At 40.3% G+C, this 17,811-nt stretch overlaps 1 protein-coding gene across 1 annotated transcript; it reads right to left on the bottom strand.

Moving 5' to 3' along the window:
* Window positions 1-11,419: 11,419 nt before the first annotated feature.
* LOC130878060 (olfactory receptor 10-like) lies at window positions 11,420-12,355 on the bottom strand. Its single transcript, XM_057775824.1, has one exon. It carries the CDS (start codon window positions 12,353-12,355, stop codon window positions 11,420-11,422), a length of 936 nt encoding a protein of 311 aa, XP_057631807.1.
* Between the last annotated feature and the right edge of the window lie 5,456 nt (window positions 12,356-17,811).

Genomic DNA, 17,811 nt, shown 5'->3' with positions numbered 1-17,811 from the left:
GTCCAGTGCTCCAATGTTGGTCTCTGTCTCTGTCTTCTTTCATCGCCTGATGAAGGTTAATATTCAGGGGAATGCTTATATGTTTTTCTTTGGGTTCACCTTCTTATTTAGCTTCTCTAGAATCACGAATTATAGTCTCAATGTCCTTTATTTATGGCTAGAAACCAAATATGAGTGAGTACATCCCATGTTCCTCTTTTTGGGTCTGGCTTACCTCACTCAGGATAGTGTTTTCTATTTCCGTCCATTTGTATGCAAAATTCAAGAAGTCATTGGACCTCCCACAGGGCAGAGAAACCTGCTTGCTCTTTGGGCTGAGGAGGAAGGAAGACTTGACTGGGGGAGGGGGAGGGAATGGGAGGTGGTGGCGGGGAAGAGGCAGAAATCTTTAATAATTAAATAAATTAATTAATAAAAAAAAAAAGAAAAAAGAAAGAAATTAAGAAGACACCAGAAAATGGAAAGATCTCTTGGTTAGGTAGAATTAAGATAGTAAAAATAACCATCTTAACGAAAACAATCTACAGATTCAATGCAATGCCCAGAAAAATTCTTCACAGACCTCGAAAGAATACTCAACTTCATATTGAAAAACAATAAACCCAGGATAGCCAAAACAATCCTGTACAACAAAAGAACTTCTGGAGGTATCACAATCCCTGACTTCAAACTCTACTACAGAGCTACAGTAATGAAAACAGACTGGTATTGGCATAAAAACAGACAGGAGGACCAGTGGAATTGAATCAAAGACCCAAATATCAATCCACACACCTACGAACACCTGATTTTTGAAAAAGAAGCAAAAAAAATATAAAATGGAAAAAAGAATGCATATTCAACAAGTGGTGCTGGCATAACTGGATATTAACATGAGGAAAAGTGAAAATAAATCCATATCTATTGCCATGCACAAAACTCAAGTCTAAATGGATCAAAGACCTCAACATAAAACTCATCACACTGAACCTCACAGAAGAGAAAGTGGGAAGTACACTTGAATGCATTGGCACAGGAGACCACTTCCTAAATATAGCACTAGTAGCACAGATACTGAAAACAACAATCAATAAATGGGACCTCCTGAAACTGATAAGCTTCTGTAAAGTAAAGGACATGGTCAACAAGAAAAAAGCACAGCCTACAGATTGGGAAAAGATCTTCACCAACCCCTCATTGGAAAAAGGACATTCTCCAAAATATACAAATGACTCAAGAAACTTGACATTTAAAGCACAAATAACCCAATTTTAAAATGGGGTACAGACCTAAACAGAGAACTCTCAACAGATGAATCTCAAAGGATTGGAAGACTCTTAAGGAAATGCTCAACATCCTTAGCCATCAGAGAAACGCAAATCAAAACAACTCTGAGATTCCATCTTACACCTGTAATAATGGCCAAGATCAAAAGCACTGGCGACAACTTATGCTGGAGAGGATGTGGGGTAAGATGAATGTTCCTTCATTGCTGGTGGGAGTGTAAACTTGTACAACTGCTTTGGAAATCATTATGATGATTTCTCAAAAAAATAGGAAACAATCATTTCAAGACACAGCAATACCGCTTTTGGGTATATACCCAGAAGACGCTCGATCATACACAAGGACATGTGCTCAACTATGTTCATAGCAGCATTATTTGTAAAAGCCAGAACATGAAAACAACTGAGATTCCTTTCAACCAAAGAATAGATAGAGAAAATGTGGCACATTTACACAATGAAGTACTACACAGTGGGAAAAAAAATAATGAAATCTTGAATTTTCCAGGCAAATGAATGGAGCTACATTTTGAGTGAGGTAACCCAGACCCAGAAAGACAATTATCACAGGTACTCACTCATAAGTGGTTTTTAATCATAAAGCAAATAAAACCAGCTCACAAATCACAATCCCAGAGAACTTAGACAACAATGAGGACCCTAAGAGAGATATTCATAGATATAATCTATATGTGAAGTAGAAAAAGACAAGGTCTCCTGGGTAAATTGGGAGCATGGGGATCTTGGGAGAGGGTTGAAGGGGAGGGGAAAGGCAGGGAGGGGAGCAGAGCAAAATGTAGAGCTCAATATAAATCAATTTAAAAAAAAAGAGTACATCCCAATGAGATTAAGTATTACATAAGAAAATTTCAGACATTTCTCATCCTACTTTTCATCTCTTACTGTGTATCCTGTTTCTATTCTCAGCTCTGTGTAGCTCAGGTAAGTGGAATTATGCTGTATTTGTTTCCTTATGGCATGTGCACTGCACATAGCTAATACAGTCAAGATTCATTCATGGTATAGCATGGATCAGTTTTTACTTTCCTTTTAAAGACTAACACACACACACACACACACACACAGAGAGAGAGAGAGAGAGAGAGAGAGAGAGAGAGAGAGAGAGAGAGAGAGAGAAAGAGAGAGAGAGAGAGAGAGATCCCGCATTTTGTTTATCCATTCATCTGGTGACAGATGATAGACTCCTTAGCACCTTTGCCTTCACCATATGGCTACTGTGAACAATTCTGCTATGAATGTGAATACACAGGTATCTCCTCAAAGCCCTGCTTTCAACTGTATTGAATATAAACCCAGTTAAGTTGACAGATCATACAGTATTACATTTTTAATCTTTTTGAGGAATCTCCATCTGTTTCCCATAGTAGAAGCAGCACCATTTTCCAAAGTGCCTATGCAATTGATTTTTATGTTTTCTTTCTAATGTTAGAAAGACAAAAGCTTTCTAAAATCCCATTTGTCTTGATGTCTTACAAATTTCTTTGTATAATATGTATAGAGATAAAGTAATCTGATAGAAAGTACAATTTCACCTACTGTTTTCTAATTCTGATATCACTTACTGTTTTTTATCAGTTGCAGTTTTCAATACAGAGTTGAAAAGAAGAAGGTTCTCCCCCCCCCCCTTTAATCATATGAAAGACGCCAGCACTTCATCAGTACGATGGTGGGAAATGTTAGATGCGATCTGAGCTCACTACAGCCTCTCCTCTAAGCTTGTTGCGACTTTTTGTCATGAATTGGTGCTGACTGTTCACAAAGGATGTTTTTTCCCCACCCTAGGTAATTTTGTGATATCTATCACTATGTCAATGGGTGTCACAAGTTACACGTAAGGTCCAATGCTGACGTCACTTTATTATTGTGATATATGCATTTCAGCTGTTTTTAAAGTTGGTTTATATCTATCTGAATTCAGCTTACTCACACCTTATCGAGGACCTTGCTTCTATATTGAAAATAGATTGACTTATATTCTGGTCAGTAGTCTTTTATATTGAAAAATAGCTTGATCTACATTTTTGTCAGTAGTACCCTTGATTTGTTTTTCACTGGGGTTAGAAAGACACAAAAAAATGGGTTGAGTAGTTTTTACTGTTCTCTGAAAGGATTAGAATAGAACAGCTGTTTTGTTCCTTGAAAATTGATGACGTTAAGTTGGGATTGGTCAGAATAAAAGACATTCAATTACCAATTCTAGGTCTATTGGTTTATTCTTATACATTATTATCACATCTTATGTAATACATGCTGTATTATATAATATAAAAATCATTAGTTTATAATATAAGTTATTATAAATGTCTAGTTAATTATTATTTTATTATTAAATTTTTATTATTCAATTTAATATTACTTAAATATTAAAATGTTTATTATTCAATTGTGAATTATTAACAATTCCAAACATGTGCATAACATAATCTGATATTGTGTGTGTGTGTTTGAGAAAAAAAGACTCTAGGCTATTTTATTTTCCCTTCAACAAGAATAAAAAATGGAAATTATTGCACACACACGACACACCAAGTGCTGATAAAGTGGTTGATATCATGCTCATTTCAGAAAAGGAAAACCAATATTAAGGTAAGGTTGATGCTTTGACCTCTCAGAGCTCTAGAAAGGTATAAGCTTAAGTATATGTGAGAGCAAAATCCTAGGATTTTCAGCACACATACCAAGGTCATCAATGGGAAGGTATGGTGTGGTCTTAGTTGCCTAGGTTCATACGTTTGATATATGGTCTGAAGTTGATGGAACTGTTTAGGAAGAATTAAGAGGTGTGGCCTCACAGGAGGAAGTGTCACTCCAGAGGAAGATTTTGAAGTTTCTCTGTTTAAATAAATGATCCTGTCTGAAAGTCACATACTCTATAAAACAATTCTGTTCATGATCTGAAAATTTTCTCCAAGTACCATAGAATAGTAAACACTGCAAGAAACCTTTGAAATGGACTCTGATACAGCAAGAATTTGACAGGATCACCAAAAGATGAGAAAAAGACAAAACCAAAAAACCCAATAAACTCATGTCCTCTGCTGTAGAGGGCTTGTTTTTAACTGCATAGAAACTCTGTGCAAGGGTGACTTGAGGTAGCATTCTCACTTACAGGCTTGGCAAACCAAGTCAGGAGGAGGCAAACCTCTCCCATCAGTAGAGTGCCTTGCCAATTGTCAGTCCTTGAGAACACAGATGTGCACTGTAGTTCAAAGGCTCTGATTAGGTTGTGATTTGTCTTCTGATGAGGTGTTTTTACATATTATATCACAAGAGTTTTTCCCATAACACTGAGCTTTTTGTTTACATTAGCTAGGGCACGAAGCTCTTGAAATTATTTGCAACCAAGTTACTAGTCTATTAAACTATTTTCATGTATTATGGGAACCTAGTTTGAATTGTGATTTGAGTATTGTAAAAAGAGCACTGGCTTTGCAATGAAGTATGCAGTTGTATCTCCTACTCTGCATCCCCTGTGTCCTGATTTCTGCGGCACTACCCAGGGTCATCCATAACTGAGGAAGTTGGGGAAGGGTCCCCAACACTCTGCCTTGGATTATGCTGTCAAATATTCAACAGCATATTAGGATCTGACTTTGCAAAGAGTCATTCAGAATTAATTCTCTCCTGGGTTTTTTTTTTCTTTTCTCACATGAAGTTGAATATTGTTCTTTTTGAAGTCTGTGAAGAATTTTTCTGGGATTTTGATGGGCATTGTACTGAATCTGTAGATTGCTTTTGGTAAGATCGCCATTTTTACTATCATAATTCTACCTAACCAAGAGCATGGAAGATCTTTCCATTTTCCGCTGTCATCTTCAATTTCTTTCTTGAAAGTTTTAAAGTTCTTGTGATATAAGTCTTTCACTTGTTTCATTAGAATTACTCCAAGATATTTTATGTTATTTGTGGCTTATGTGAAGGGTGGTGTTTCTCTGATTTCTTTCTTGGCCCATTTAACATCTGTATAAAGGAGGGCTACTGATTTTTTTTTTTAGTTAATCTTGTACCCTGCTACATTATTTAAGGTGTTTATGAGTTGTAGGAATTCTTTAGTAGAGATTTTGGAGTCACTTATGTAAACTATCTTATTATCAGCACATAGTGAGAGTTTGACTTCTTTTTTTCTAATTTGTATCCCCTTGATTTTCTTTTTTGTCATATTGCTCTAGCTGGAACCTCAAGTACTATATTGAATAGATATGGAGAGAGTGGACAACTTTGTCTTGTTTTCTGAGTTCAATGGTATCACTTTGAGCTTCTCTCTGTTTAGTTTGATGTTGACTGTTGGTGTGCTGTATATTGCCTTTATTTTTTTTTCTTTTTTTTATTAATTAATTTATTTAATTATTAAAGATTTCTGCCTCTTCCCCGCCACCACCTCCCATTCCCTCCCCCTCCCCCAATCAAGTCTTCCTTCCTCCTCAGCCCAAAGAGCAAGCAGGTTTCTCTGCCCTGTGGGAGGTCCAAGGACCACCCACCTCCATCCAGGTCTATTAAGGTGAGCATCCAAACTACCTGGGCTCCCACAAAGCCATTACGTGCAATAGGATCAAGAACCCATTGCCATTGTTCTTGAGTTCTCAGTAGTCCTCATTGTCCATTATGTTCAGCGAGACCGGTTTTGTCCCATGCTTTTTCAGTCCCCGGCCAGCTGGCCTTGGTGAGTTCCCGATAGAACATCCCCATTGCCTCAGTGTGTGGGTGCACCCCTCGCAGTCCTGAGTTCCTTGCTCATGCTCACTCTCCTTCTGCTCCTCCTTTGGATCGTGAGACTTCAGTCCAGTGCTCCAATGTTGGTCTCTGTCTCTGTCTTCTTTCATCGCCTGATGAAGGTTAATATTCAGGGGGATGCTTATATGTTTTTCTTTGGGTTCACCTTCTTATTTAGCTTCTCTAGAATCACGAATTATAGTCTCAATGTCCTTTATTTATGGCTAGAAACCAAATATGAGTGAGTACATCCCATGTTCCTCTTTTTGGGTCTGGCTTACCTCACTCAGGATAGTGTTTTCAATTTCCGTCCATTTGTATGCAAAATTAAAGAAGTCATTGTTTTTTACTGCTGAGTAGTACTCTAATATGTATATATTCCATACTTTCTTCATCCATTCTTACATTGAAGGACATCTAGGTTGTTTCCAGGTTCTGGCTATTACGAACAATGCTGCTATGAACATAGTTGAGCATATACTTTTGTTGTATGTTTGGGCATCTCTTGGGTATATTCCCAATAGTGGTATTGCTGGGTCGAGAGGTAGGTTGAACCCGACTTTCCTGAGAAACCGCCACACTGCTTTCCAAAGTGGTTGCACAAGTTTGCATTCCCACCAGCAATGGATGAGTGTGCCCCTTTCTCCACAACCTCTCCAGCAGAGGCTATCATTGGTGTTTTTGATTTTAGCCATTCTGACCGGTGTAAGATGGTATCTTAATGTTGTCTTGATTTGCATTTCCCTGATTGCTAAGGAAGTTGAGCACGATCTTAAGTGTCTTTTGGCCATTTGAACTTCTTCTGTTGAAAAGTCTCTGTTCAGCTCAGTGCCCCATTTTATAATTGGATTGATTAAACTTTTACGGTCTAATTTCTTGAGTTCTTTGTATATTTTGGATATCAGACCTTTGTCAGTTGCGGGGTTGGTGAAGATCTTCTCCCAGTCAGTGGGTTGCCTTTCTGTCTTAGTGACAGTGTCCTTTGCTTTACAGAAGCTTCTCAGTCTCAGGAGGTCCCATTTATTCAATGATGTCCTTAGTGTTTGTGCTGCTGGGGTTATACGTAGGAAGTGTTCTCCTGTGCCCATGTGTTGTAGAGTACTTCCCACTTTCTCTTCTATCAGGTTCAGTGTGTTTGGACTGATATTGAGGTCTTTAATCCATTTGGACTTGAGTTTTGTGCATGGTGATAGATATGGATCTATTTTCATTCTTCTACAGATTGACTTCCAGTTTTGCCAGCACAATTTGTTGAAGATGCTCTCTTTTTTCCATTGTATACTTTTAGCTCCTTTATCGAAAATCAGGTGTTCATAGGTTTGTGGGCTAAAGTCAGGGTCTTCTATTCTATTCCATTGGTCGACTTCTCTGTTTTTATGCCAGTACCAAGCCGTTTTCAGTACTGTAGCTCTGTAATAGAGTTTGAAGTCAGGGATGGTAATGCCTCCAGATGATCCTTTATTGTATAAGATTGTTTTGGCTATCCTGGGTTTTTTGTTTTTCCATATAAAGTTGATTATTGTCTTCTCCAGATCTGTGAAGAATTTTGATGGGATTTTGATGGGGATTGCGTTGAATCTATAGATTGCTTTTGGTAGAATTGCCATTTTTACTATGTTGATCCTCCCAATCCAAGAGCAAGGGAGGTCCTTCCATTTTCTGGTGTCCTCTTCAATTTCTTTCTTCAAAGACTTAAAGTTCTTGCCAAATAGATCTTTCACTTCCTTGGTCAGAGTTACCAAGGTATTTTATGCTATTTGTGGCTATCGTGAAAGGTGATGCTTCTCTGATTTCCCTCTCTGCTTCCTTATCCTTAGTGTATAGGAAGGCAACTGATTTTTTGGAGTTGATTTTGTATCCTGCCACATTACCAAAGGTGTTTATCAGCTGTAGGAGTTCTTTGGTAGAGTTTTTGGGGTCGCTTATGTATACTATCATATCATCTGCAAATAATGAAAGCTTAACTTCTTCCTTTCCAATATGGATCCCCTTGATCCCCTTATGTTGTCTTATTGCTATTGCTAGAACTTCAAGCACTATATTGAAGAGGTATGGAGAGAGTGGACATCCTTGTCGTGTTCCTGATTTTAGTGGGATGGCTTTGAGTTTTTCTCCATTTAATTTAATATTAGCTGTCGGCTTGCTGTGAATAGCTTTTATTATATTTAGGTATGACCCTTGGATCCCTAATCTCTCCAAGACCTTTATCATAAAGGAGTGTTGAATTTTGTCGAATGCTTTTTCAGCATCTAATGAAATGATCATATGGTTTTTTTCTTTCAGTTTATTTATATGGTTGATTACATTGATAGATTTGCGTATGTTGAACCAGCCCTGCATCTCTGGAATGAAGCCTACTTGATCATAATGGATAACTTTTCTAATGTGTTCTTGGATTCGGTTTGCCAGTATTTTATTGAGAATTTTTGCGTCGATGTTCATGAGTGAGATAGTCCTGTAATTCTCTTTCTTGGTTGGGTCTTTGTGTGGTTTTGGTATCAGGGTAACTGTAGCTTCATAAAAGGAATTTGGCAATGACTCTTCTGTTTCTATATTGTGAAATACATTAAGAAGTATAGGTATTAGCTCTTCTTGGAAGTTCTGGTAGAATTCTGCATTGAAACCATCTGGCCCTGGGCTTTTTTTGGAAGGGAGATTTTTGATAACTGTTTCTAATTCTTCGCGACTAACAGGTCTATTTAGATCGTTCACCTGGTCTTGGTTTAGGTTTGGTATATGGTACTTATCTAAAAAAGTGTCCATTTCTTTTGCATTTTCCAGTTTTGTGGCATACAGGCTTTTGTAGTAAGATCTAATGATTCTCTGAATTTCCTCTGTGTCTGTGGTTATGTCCCCCTTTTCATTTCTGATCTTATTTATTTGCGTGTTCTCTCTCTGTCGTTTAATTAGTTTGGATAGGGGTTTGTCAATCTTGTTGATTTTCTCCAAGAACCAACTTTTTGTTTCATTGATTCTTTGGACTGTTTTCTGTGTTTCTATTTTGTTGATTTCTGCCCTCAGTTTGATTATTTCCAGTCTTTTACTCCTCCTGGGCGCGTCTGCTTCTTTTTTTTCTAGAGCTTTCAGGTGTGCTGTTAAGTCCCCAATGTATGCTTTCTCCGTTTTCTTTAAGTGGGCATGCCTTTATTATGTTTAGGCATGCTTCTTGTATTTCTCCTCTCTCCAAGACCTTTATCATGAAGAAGTGTTGAATTTTGTCAAAGGCTTTTTCAGCATCTAATGAGATGACCATGTGGTTTTTTGCTTTCAGTTTGTTTATATTGTGGATTAAATTGACAAATTTTTGTATGTTGAACCATCCCAGCATCTCTGGGATGAAGCCTACTTGGTCGTGGTAGATGATTTTTCTGATGTGTTCTTGGGGTCAGCTTGCCAGTATTTTTGCATCAATATTCATACATGATATTGGTCTGTAATTATCTTTCTTAGTAATGTCTTTCTGTGGTTTGGGTATCAGGGTAACTGTAGCCTTGTAAAAAGAGTTTGGTAATATTCCTACTGTTTCTATTGTGTGGAACAATTTTTTTTTTTTTTTTTATAAGTATAGCAACAGGTTTATTGAGAACAAAGCAACTCTCAGACTGGTTCACCGATCTCAGAGAATGAATCCACCACCCGGAACTGTCTGTGCGCCGGTGCTTCCGCTGCCTAGGCCTGCCTGCCGGGCCCGACTGACGGTGTCTCCGCCACCCGGGCCTGCCTGCACGCTGGTGCCTCTGCCGCCCGGACTTGCCTGCGTGCTGGTGCCTCCGCTGCCCGGGCCCGCGCGCCGTTGCCGCCCAGGCCTGCCCGCCGGTGCCTCCGCCGGCCGGAACCGTCTGTGTGCCGGCGCCTCCGCCGCCCAGGCCTGCCTGCCGGTGCCTCCGCCACCCAGGCCTGCCTGCGCGCCGGTGCTTCCGCCCTGTGTGGAACAATTTGAGGAGTATTGGTATTAGTTCTTCTTTGAAAATCTTGAGAGCTCAGACCGTTGCTCCAAATTGAGACTCTGTCTCTACCTCGATCCATCGCCAGATGAAGGTTCTAAGGTGATATGCAAGATATTCATCAGTATAGGATAGGGTCATTTCAGGTTCCCTCTCCTTAGTTGCCCAGGGTACCAGCTGGGGACATATTCCTGGACACCTGCGAACCCCTCAAGAGTCAAGTCTCTTGCCAACCCTAAGATGGCTCCCTTAGATAGGATATATACTTCGCTGCTCCCGTATCCATCCTTCCTATATCCCAACCATCCCAATCCTCCGAGCTCCTCCCATCCTCCCCTTCTTGTAGAATTCTGCTCTGAGATTCCATCTTGCACCTGTGAGAATGGCCAAGATCAAAAACACGGATGACAACTTATGCTGGAGAGGATGTGGGGTAAAGGGAATACTCCTTCATTGCTGGTGGGAATACAAACTGGTACAGATGCTTTGGAAATCAGTATGGCATTTTCTCAGAAAATTAGGAAACAACCTACCTCAAGACCTAGCAATACCACTTTTGGGTATATACCCAAAGGATGCTTAATTATGCCACAAGAACATGTGTTCAACTATGTTCATATCAGCATTATTTGTAATAGCCAGTACCTAAAAACAACCTAGATGCCCCTCAACTGAAGAACGGATAAAGAAAACGTGGTACATTTACACAATAAAATACTACACAGTGGAAAAACATAATGACACCTTGATCTATCTAGAAAACTTCATATTGAGTGAAGTTACCCAGACTCAGAAAGACAAATATCATATGTACTCACTCATACGTGGCTTTTAGACATAAAGCAAAGTAAAAGCAGTCTACAATTCACAATCCCAGAGAATCTAGAGAACTAAGAGGACCCTCAGAGAGACACACATGCATATAATCTAGAAGAAAATGAGATCTCCTGAGTGAATTGGGACCGTGGGGATCGTGGGAGAGGGTAGAAGGGGTTTGGGGAGGAAGGGAGGGGAGCAGAGAAAAAAACATATAGCTCAATAAAAACAATAAAAAAGTATGACTTTAAAAAAAAAAGAATTAATTCTCTCACTCCAAACCTGAGTCTCCATAACTGCTCACTGCGTGTTCTTTTCCAACTTATATTTGTGTTTTGGAAAAGCTGTGATGCAATCAGCCCTTAGCCACTGCTAAGCAGTGACCAGAGAGTGACCTAAAAGGCACTGCAGGAGTGCCTCACTCCCAGCTTCCCACAAGAAAGGCACCAAGTCTTGCTGCCTACTGACAACGTATTTATTATTTTTGACAACTTCATAAATCCACATACTGAATTTTAATCATTTTTATCCTCTATTATCTTCGTCCATCTACCTCTCTTTTCCAGTGAAACTTTTCTCCTCCAACAAACCCATAAGGATTGCTTTCTAGAGACCAATGGGCTCAATTATCCTGGAGCCATCACAGAAAGAAAATGCTTTTTACTACCTTGATTCTATGCCTCTCCGGAGGACCTTCCACAGAGCCCCCTTCACATCCTTGTTTCTCAGGGTGTAAATCAGAGGGTTGAGCATGGGGGTGACTATGGTATAAAAGAGGGCAACAAACTTGCCCTCGTTCTCAGAATAACTGTCATTTGGTTGCAAGTATGTATAGATGGTCGAGCCATAAAACATAGAAACCACCAGGAGGTGGGACCCACAAGTCCCAAAAGCTTTTCTGCGGCCAGATATTGACTTGACTTTTAACACAGCCCTAGCAATGTGTGCATAGGATCCTAGAATCAGTGTCGCGGGGAAAACCAAGATTATGGCTCTGGCCACAAACATCTTGGCCTCTGTTCCAGCTGTGTTCTTGCAAGCCAACTTGAGGAACACAGGCATCTCACAGAAGAAGTGATTCAGTCGATAGCCACAGAGAGGCATGGCCATCATGAGGCCTGTCTGAATCAGAGAGTTGACAAGGCCCGCTACCCATGATGAGATGGCCAGTGCCTGGCACAGAAGTGGGTGCATAATGGTTGTGTAGAGGAGCGGACGGCACACAGCAGCGTAGCGGTCAAAGGCCATCACCACTAGAAGCATACTTTCCGTGGAGCCCAGGGCAAGGACACTGAAGAGCTGAGCCACACACCTTCCGTATGTGATGGTGTGGTCATGACCCTCAATATTGATCAGGAGCTGGGGCACGGTGCTCGTGGTGTAGCAGAGGTCCAGGAAGGAGAGGTGGGAGAGGAAGAAGTACATGGGAGTGTGCAGTCGGAGGTCCACATGTGACAGAGCAATGATGGTGGTGTTGCCAAAGAGAGTTAAGGAGTAGAAAATCAAAACGTAGATAAAAAGAATGAGTTCCAGTTGAGGCCAGTCAGAGAAGCCCACCAAAATGAAGCCTTTGCCCAAACTGGCATTGAAGTCACCCATAGCCTTTGACCAGTACAACAGTGGAATGCAATTCAGTGTATCTGTTGAAGAAAATGCATTAAGACATTGTTCACAGCATTCTTCCATCAGCCCTAAGTCAATTCTGTTTTATTCAGGCTTTTATTCTAACTTTTCTATAAAATGAACCTCTCTGGATTAGGAACAATGTCATCTTCATTTGAACTATAGCTCAGCTAATTGTTCCAAGACTTTAGCCTGGCCCTTCAGTCTTATGAATCCAAACTTTCTTATTCCAGAGTAAACAAGTGCTTTGAAAACTAAGGTCTACGTCATACCATAAGTATTCTATGTTGTTATCTTTGGTTCCTTCTTTTGGCCTATTTGTTAGCTCATTTCAGATTTGAATCCAGGCTCAGCCAGGTGGCAATCACAATTTTGGCCCTTGGGTCCTCATTTGCCACCTTCTGCACCATGGATAGAAGCTCCACTCACAGTATCTGCCATCTGTCACAGAAGACTGAGAAGCAATTTCCTTGCTTGGGGGGGGGGGAATACAAATGTGTTCCTTATGATTAGTAAGAAGGATGGACTCCCATGATGCTGCTTCTTCAACTAAAAATGTCCATAATTCAACTCTACAGAAAAAGCGGTTTTCTCCTCTCTATCCAAACCCTTTCTGAAACTATTTCCTTCTAGTTCCTCCTGTTCACTTGATGACATTCAGGCCACATATTTTGTCTCTCTAGGAGCTCCTCTGTGGTAGAGGACAAGCTAAATATAAAAATAAGTATTAGCGTATATCACAGAAATAACAAATAATGAATAAACATTCTCATGTCTTTATGGCACTGAGGGTGCCAAAGTGAATGCTGCTTCCATTCAAGATGCACCATGGCTGTTGAATAAACTTTCTTCAGAGCAACATGTGCGTTTACCTTTTTAGAGCTCATGAGAGCTAATTTCCTCTAAGCCTGCAGATTAACGGCTAACACACCGGTAAGTGGTTGAGGTGTGAGAGGCATAGACTACCGCTCTCCTCAAAAGATGGGAGCTTCTTATAAAAATATAAGTAAAATTCTATGAAAGCTTGCCAAGGAGTGAGGAACAGAGTGCCCTTCCAAAGTCTAGCCTACAACTAGTATGAGGTGATTCTGTGAACCTAACTAGTCCCTTTTGTGTCAAGTTTAGTGAGGTGAAATATTACCATCAATGGGTCAATACTGAACTCAATGCCTTTAGGTCCGTATGATGGCCCCAGAGAACAACCTTAGCATGGGCCAGCTGGGCCTCCTGCTCTGAAATACTCACTTCTGGGAGTCTGAGCGTAGCTACCTGTAAAACAAAGAAAATAGCTTGCTCCAAGCAATTTGGGTGGTGGTGACATGAAATAATGCATCATGTATATTACAAACATTTGTTTGTGCTCTCTGTTAAACCTGCTCTGCCTTCATAATTAGCAATTAACTTGTGCAAATTAGGCTCCATAGTTCACTCGGCATTGTGATGTCCAACTTTCACTGCAGAAACTGGAAAACAACAATCTTATTGACTAACTAATTGGATGAATGAATGAATGCATTTCTAACCCTGGCACCATGTCTGATGGACACAAATGTTCCTCACTTAGTGGCACAGGGTTTTTGTTCACTCCCATTGTATACTTCTAACAATGATTTTATATTGTGGCATATATAAATACCACTTTTTGATTTTTAATTTTGTGTGTATGTGTATTTTGTCTGCATGGATTTCTGTATGCATGCTATGTATGACGGATGCCCACAGAGTTCAGGAGAGGGCACTGAATCCCCTAGAGCCAGAATGACAGGTGACTGTGGGTGCTGGAAATTGAACCCAGGTCCTCTGTAAAAGCAACAAGTGCTCTTAACCACTGAGCCCTGTCTCCACCCTAATACACTTTCAATCAGCAGAGCTTAGCGCTATTTCTAATACGATAAACAAGTGAACAATGAGCCAAGGTATTCAATATGATAAAGCTCAGAGCCTTACTTACATCACTAATGATGATTTTAATGAATAAAAACTTGGATAATTTCGAAACAGAGGCATGAAATTTAATTTTCAGCATTTCTGCTGTCAGCTAGATGCTCTACCCAGGGCTGGCAACACTAGGGAGAATCCGGGGACTAAATGGGCAGACCCAGAAACATAGAGCCCCAAACCCTAAAACTTAGGGACTCCAGGCTTCAGAAGTCAACCTATGGCTTCTGGGTTAGGGATGGGGCCACCTAGAAGCCATCTTCAATTGATAACCACTTGCAAATGAAAATTGAGTTCTCTCCAAGGGAGTCTCTCTGGGGAAACAACCACTCTTAAGGAAGGCTGTGTGCCCAGCAGTAGATGGCCGGCAGAGAATGAACTCAGTGGCATCTTTGGAGGTTCTTTGATTCCTAATGTCGTGTCAGAGAATTTTTTAAATCTTATTTTCAATTTTAACTTTATATTGTGATATATATTTGTCTATTTTCTTACCCTACAGGTTCTTTGCATATATATTATGACTTCCAATTTAGTGTTTTTATGATTCCTGAGTGTGGTTTCGGTGTCTGTCTCTGTTTCTTGCGCCTTGCGCTCTTTATCTTCTATCTGTCTGCTTTATCCTATTCTGGTGAGTTAGTTTTTGTTTTCTCTTGTTATATTATGTTGTGTTTTATTATTATCCCTGAGAAGCCTGTTTGTTTTCTAAAGGGAGACGGAAAGGGCACAGTGGATCAGGATGGGAGGGGAGAAGAACTGGGAGGAGCAGAAGGAGGGAAAATCATAAACAGGATATTATGTGAGAAAAAAATCTATTTTTAAATAAAAGTGGGGAAAAAAGAATCTGACCTTATTGCTATAGATCCCGTGATTGGAATCTCAGTGCCCTGGGTTTTAACTACCAGTGGCCCTGGCACTTCATGCCTATGCAATCCTTAGCTTCCAGCACCAGTGAGGATCAGTGGGAGGCAGCAGTAGGCTGCAGTAGGGAGCAGAAGGCAGCAGGCTACAACTACCCTTCTTGGGGGTGACCAAGGGAAGTTCATTCCTTCTGCTCTGAGTGAAAGTGATTGGTAGATTTTTCCAAGGCTTGTGATGACAAAAATACAAAATCTAGTTTAAGGTTCTTAAAAGAAATAAGCCTGGAATAAGCAGCAGGAATAGTGGTATGGCTTCCTCAAAGCATCTGTGGTGTGTTCAGAACAGCTGAGCTGCCGTGAGGGAAGTCTGACCCGCGGTCACTGAGTGCCAGCTTGGCTGATTGTCCTCTGCTCAAGGAAGCCAGGATCCAAGAAAGGGTCTATCAGCTCTCTATTGGGGCTTTAAATTTCTCCAGCATCCATCTTGTTTATTTAAAGCAAAAATAAGCATGAAAAGGTTTGTTTACTACATATATGCAAAGAACACTAAAAAGACCCAGTAGAGTGTACGTGTATGTATAAAACAATAATAAATAAAGGATAGACAGTCATGAATTTGAGAGGGAGTGGGGGCACGAAAGAAGTTGGAGTGGGGAGAGAGAGATGAAAATTAAAATAATACATTACTCATATGTGAAAGTCTCAAAAATAAAAATTTAAATTAAAAAGGGAAATAGTTTTTTTAAGTGCGTATACAATAAAGAGTTATTATTAGCATTGGCAGTACTCTCCTCTCCAACAAACACCCACAGAGACAGCTGGAACACTTTACCTCTCTCAGTCACAGCTGGGCGACTGCATAACGGAGCACACCCAACTGCAAAACTTCCGACTTGTTCACAAGAATGTAGACGGCAACCCCACAGAGCCACCTGAACTCCAAGAAAGAAAAACAGTTAGCTATGCCACACTTCCAAGAACATTACAAAGCAGCAGTAGTTGTAAGAACTATAAAGAACACATCAGTCACTGGAATGGAAGAGAGAGGCCAGGAACAAACCTTAGCACACAGCCAACTGCTATTTTCTAGGGACACCAGGAAGACACAAAGAATAAAGGATATTCTCTCACATAAGCAGTGCTGGAAGAAACGTATTTCCACAGGCAAAGGATAAGGCTGCAACTCTCAAACACCCTTCACAAAACTCAGTTCAGCAACGACAAGAGCAGATACCACCACTGGCAACTAAGAGACACTGTAAGAGAAAGAAGCCAGATTTGGAGAATGGGATGATTGATCTTCAGAACTAAACATCCAAGATCAGTTGTAGTATCTTAAAGCCCTCATTAGACTGCTGTTAAGGATACCCTGTGTTCACCACAGGTGACTTCACCGTGCCTGCATTTGACACACTTCTACTGCTTAGGAACCAGCCATTGCATTTATGACATACTACAAATGCCTCCACTCTTCCCTGGGTTTTTGGCTGGGAACTGCTCATATCCACTTATACTGCTTATAAAAAGAAGACCTCAGCTTAATCAATTCCCATGATGCTCGGAGTCTTTCACCTTTCTTGAATAGTTGCACATTACTCCTCATTTGTACGTGGCATTGAACTTCTGGCAAACTCCACAGAGTGAAACCTACCACTCACAAGCCAGGAGTTGTGAGCACACTAGTAGGCTCCATTCTAGACAAAACAAGTGAGAAGATGGGCAGAATTTGGCTTCCTGCCAAGAGCTCAGTGTACACAGCTGAGAATGGTGGGAAAGTTCTCACGGTGGGATCATATACAGTTATCACAGGGCTCCTTCCAAAAAACAACAGTCCTCCCTGCACTGAAAGAAACAATATGTAAACTATAACAGATCCCGTGGTCCTCCAGCAGAGGTAGGACTTTCAAAGTGACTATTTCCTTAAGAATTTCCCGTATCTCATTCCAGCAAAAGGAGAAAATTAGGTCAGGCTGATATAACTGGTTCTTGGTAGCTCCTGAGCAGCTATTTAAGATTGACAGAGGATCCCTCTGTATTTTCATACTTGTTTTAAAGTATACTATGCAATACTTCCCTGCTGGTTGAAGCATGTCACACAGACTAGCCGTCTGAAAGCATCCTGGATGAGAACTGGGTGTCTTCATTGCACATTTTGATGAAAAACCAGGATGCTTAAAAGTGGGAGTGTGGCTTATATACAAGCTTAAATATTTCTCATACAGAAAAGGGGATGGCCTTTCTTTGTTCTTCACAGGCAGAATGAGGTCCAATGCCTGAAATGTAGCAAAGATCAAACTGTGGCTAAATATAAAACAAGAAAACAACCCTGGGAAATTCTAAGAATGGCAGGCTCAAAGTGCACATATTTCTGCTTTTAAATTGTCTTTTAAAATGCCTTACTTGTAATCTCTTGAAGAACTACAAAGAAACTTGACATTTGAGTGTTTGAAACTCTTGCCTGAGATCCTCAAGAGCCTCTGTTTATCTCCCAGTGTGTCTACCTGGATATGTGCGTAGATGTGTGTGAATATTTGTGGCTTCCATAAATAATAAACTAGTTTGCAGTGCTGGGAATCAGTACCAAGACTCCCCACACACTTGGCAGGGATGCTACCACCAACCTACACTGTCAGTAGT

Source organism: Chionomys nivalis, chromosome 7 (genome assembly GCF_950005125.1).
Source record: "Chionomys nivalis chromosome 7, mChiNiv1.1, whole genome shotgun sequence".
In the NCBI taxonomy this organism is placed as follows: Eukaryota; Metazoa; Chordata; class Mammalia; order Rodentia; family Cricetidae; genus Chionomys; species Chionomys nivalis.
The sequence above is the reverse complement of the archived record's forward strand: the minus strand, read 5'-3'. Positions and strand labels throughout refer to the sequence as shown.

What these genes read in the sequence shown, in the direction of transcription:
- LOC130878060 (XM_057775824.1), bottom strand. Translation starts at nt 12,355, where the DNA reads ATGGGTGACTTCAATGCCAGTTTGGGCAAAGGCTTCATTTTGGTGGGC.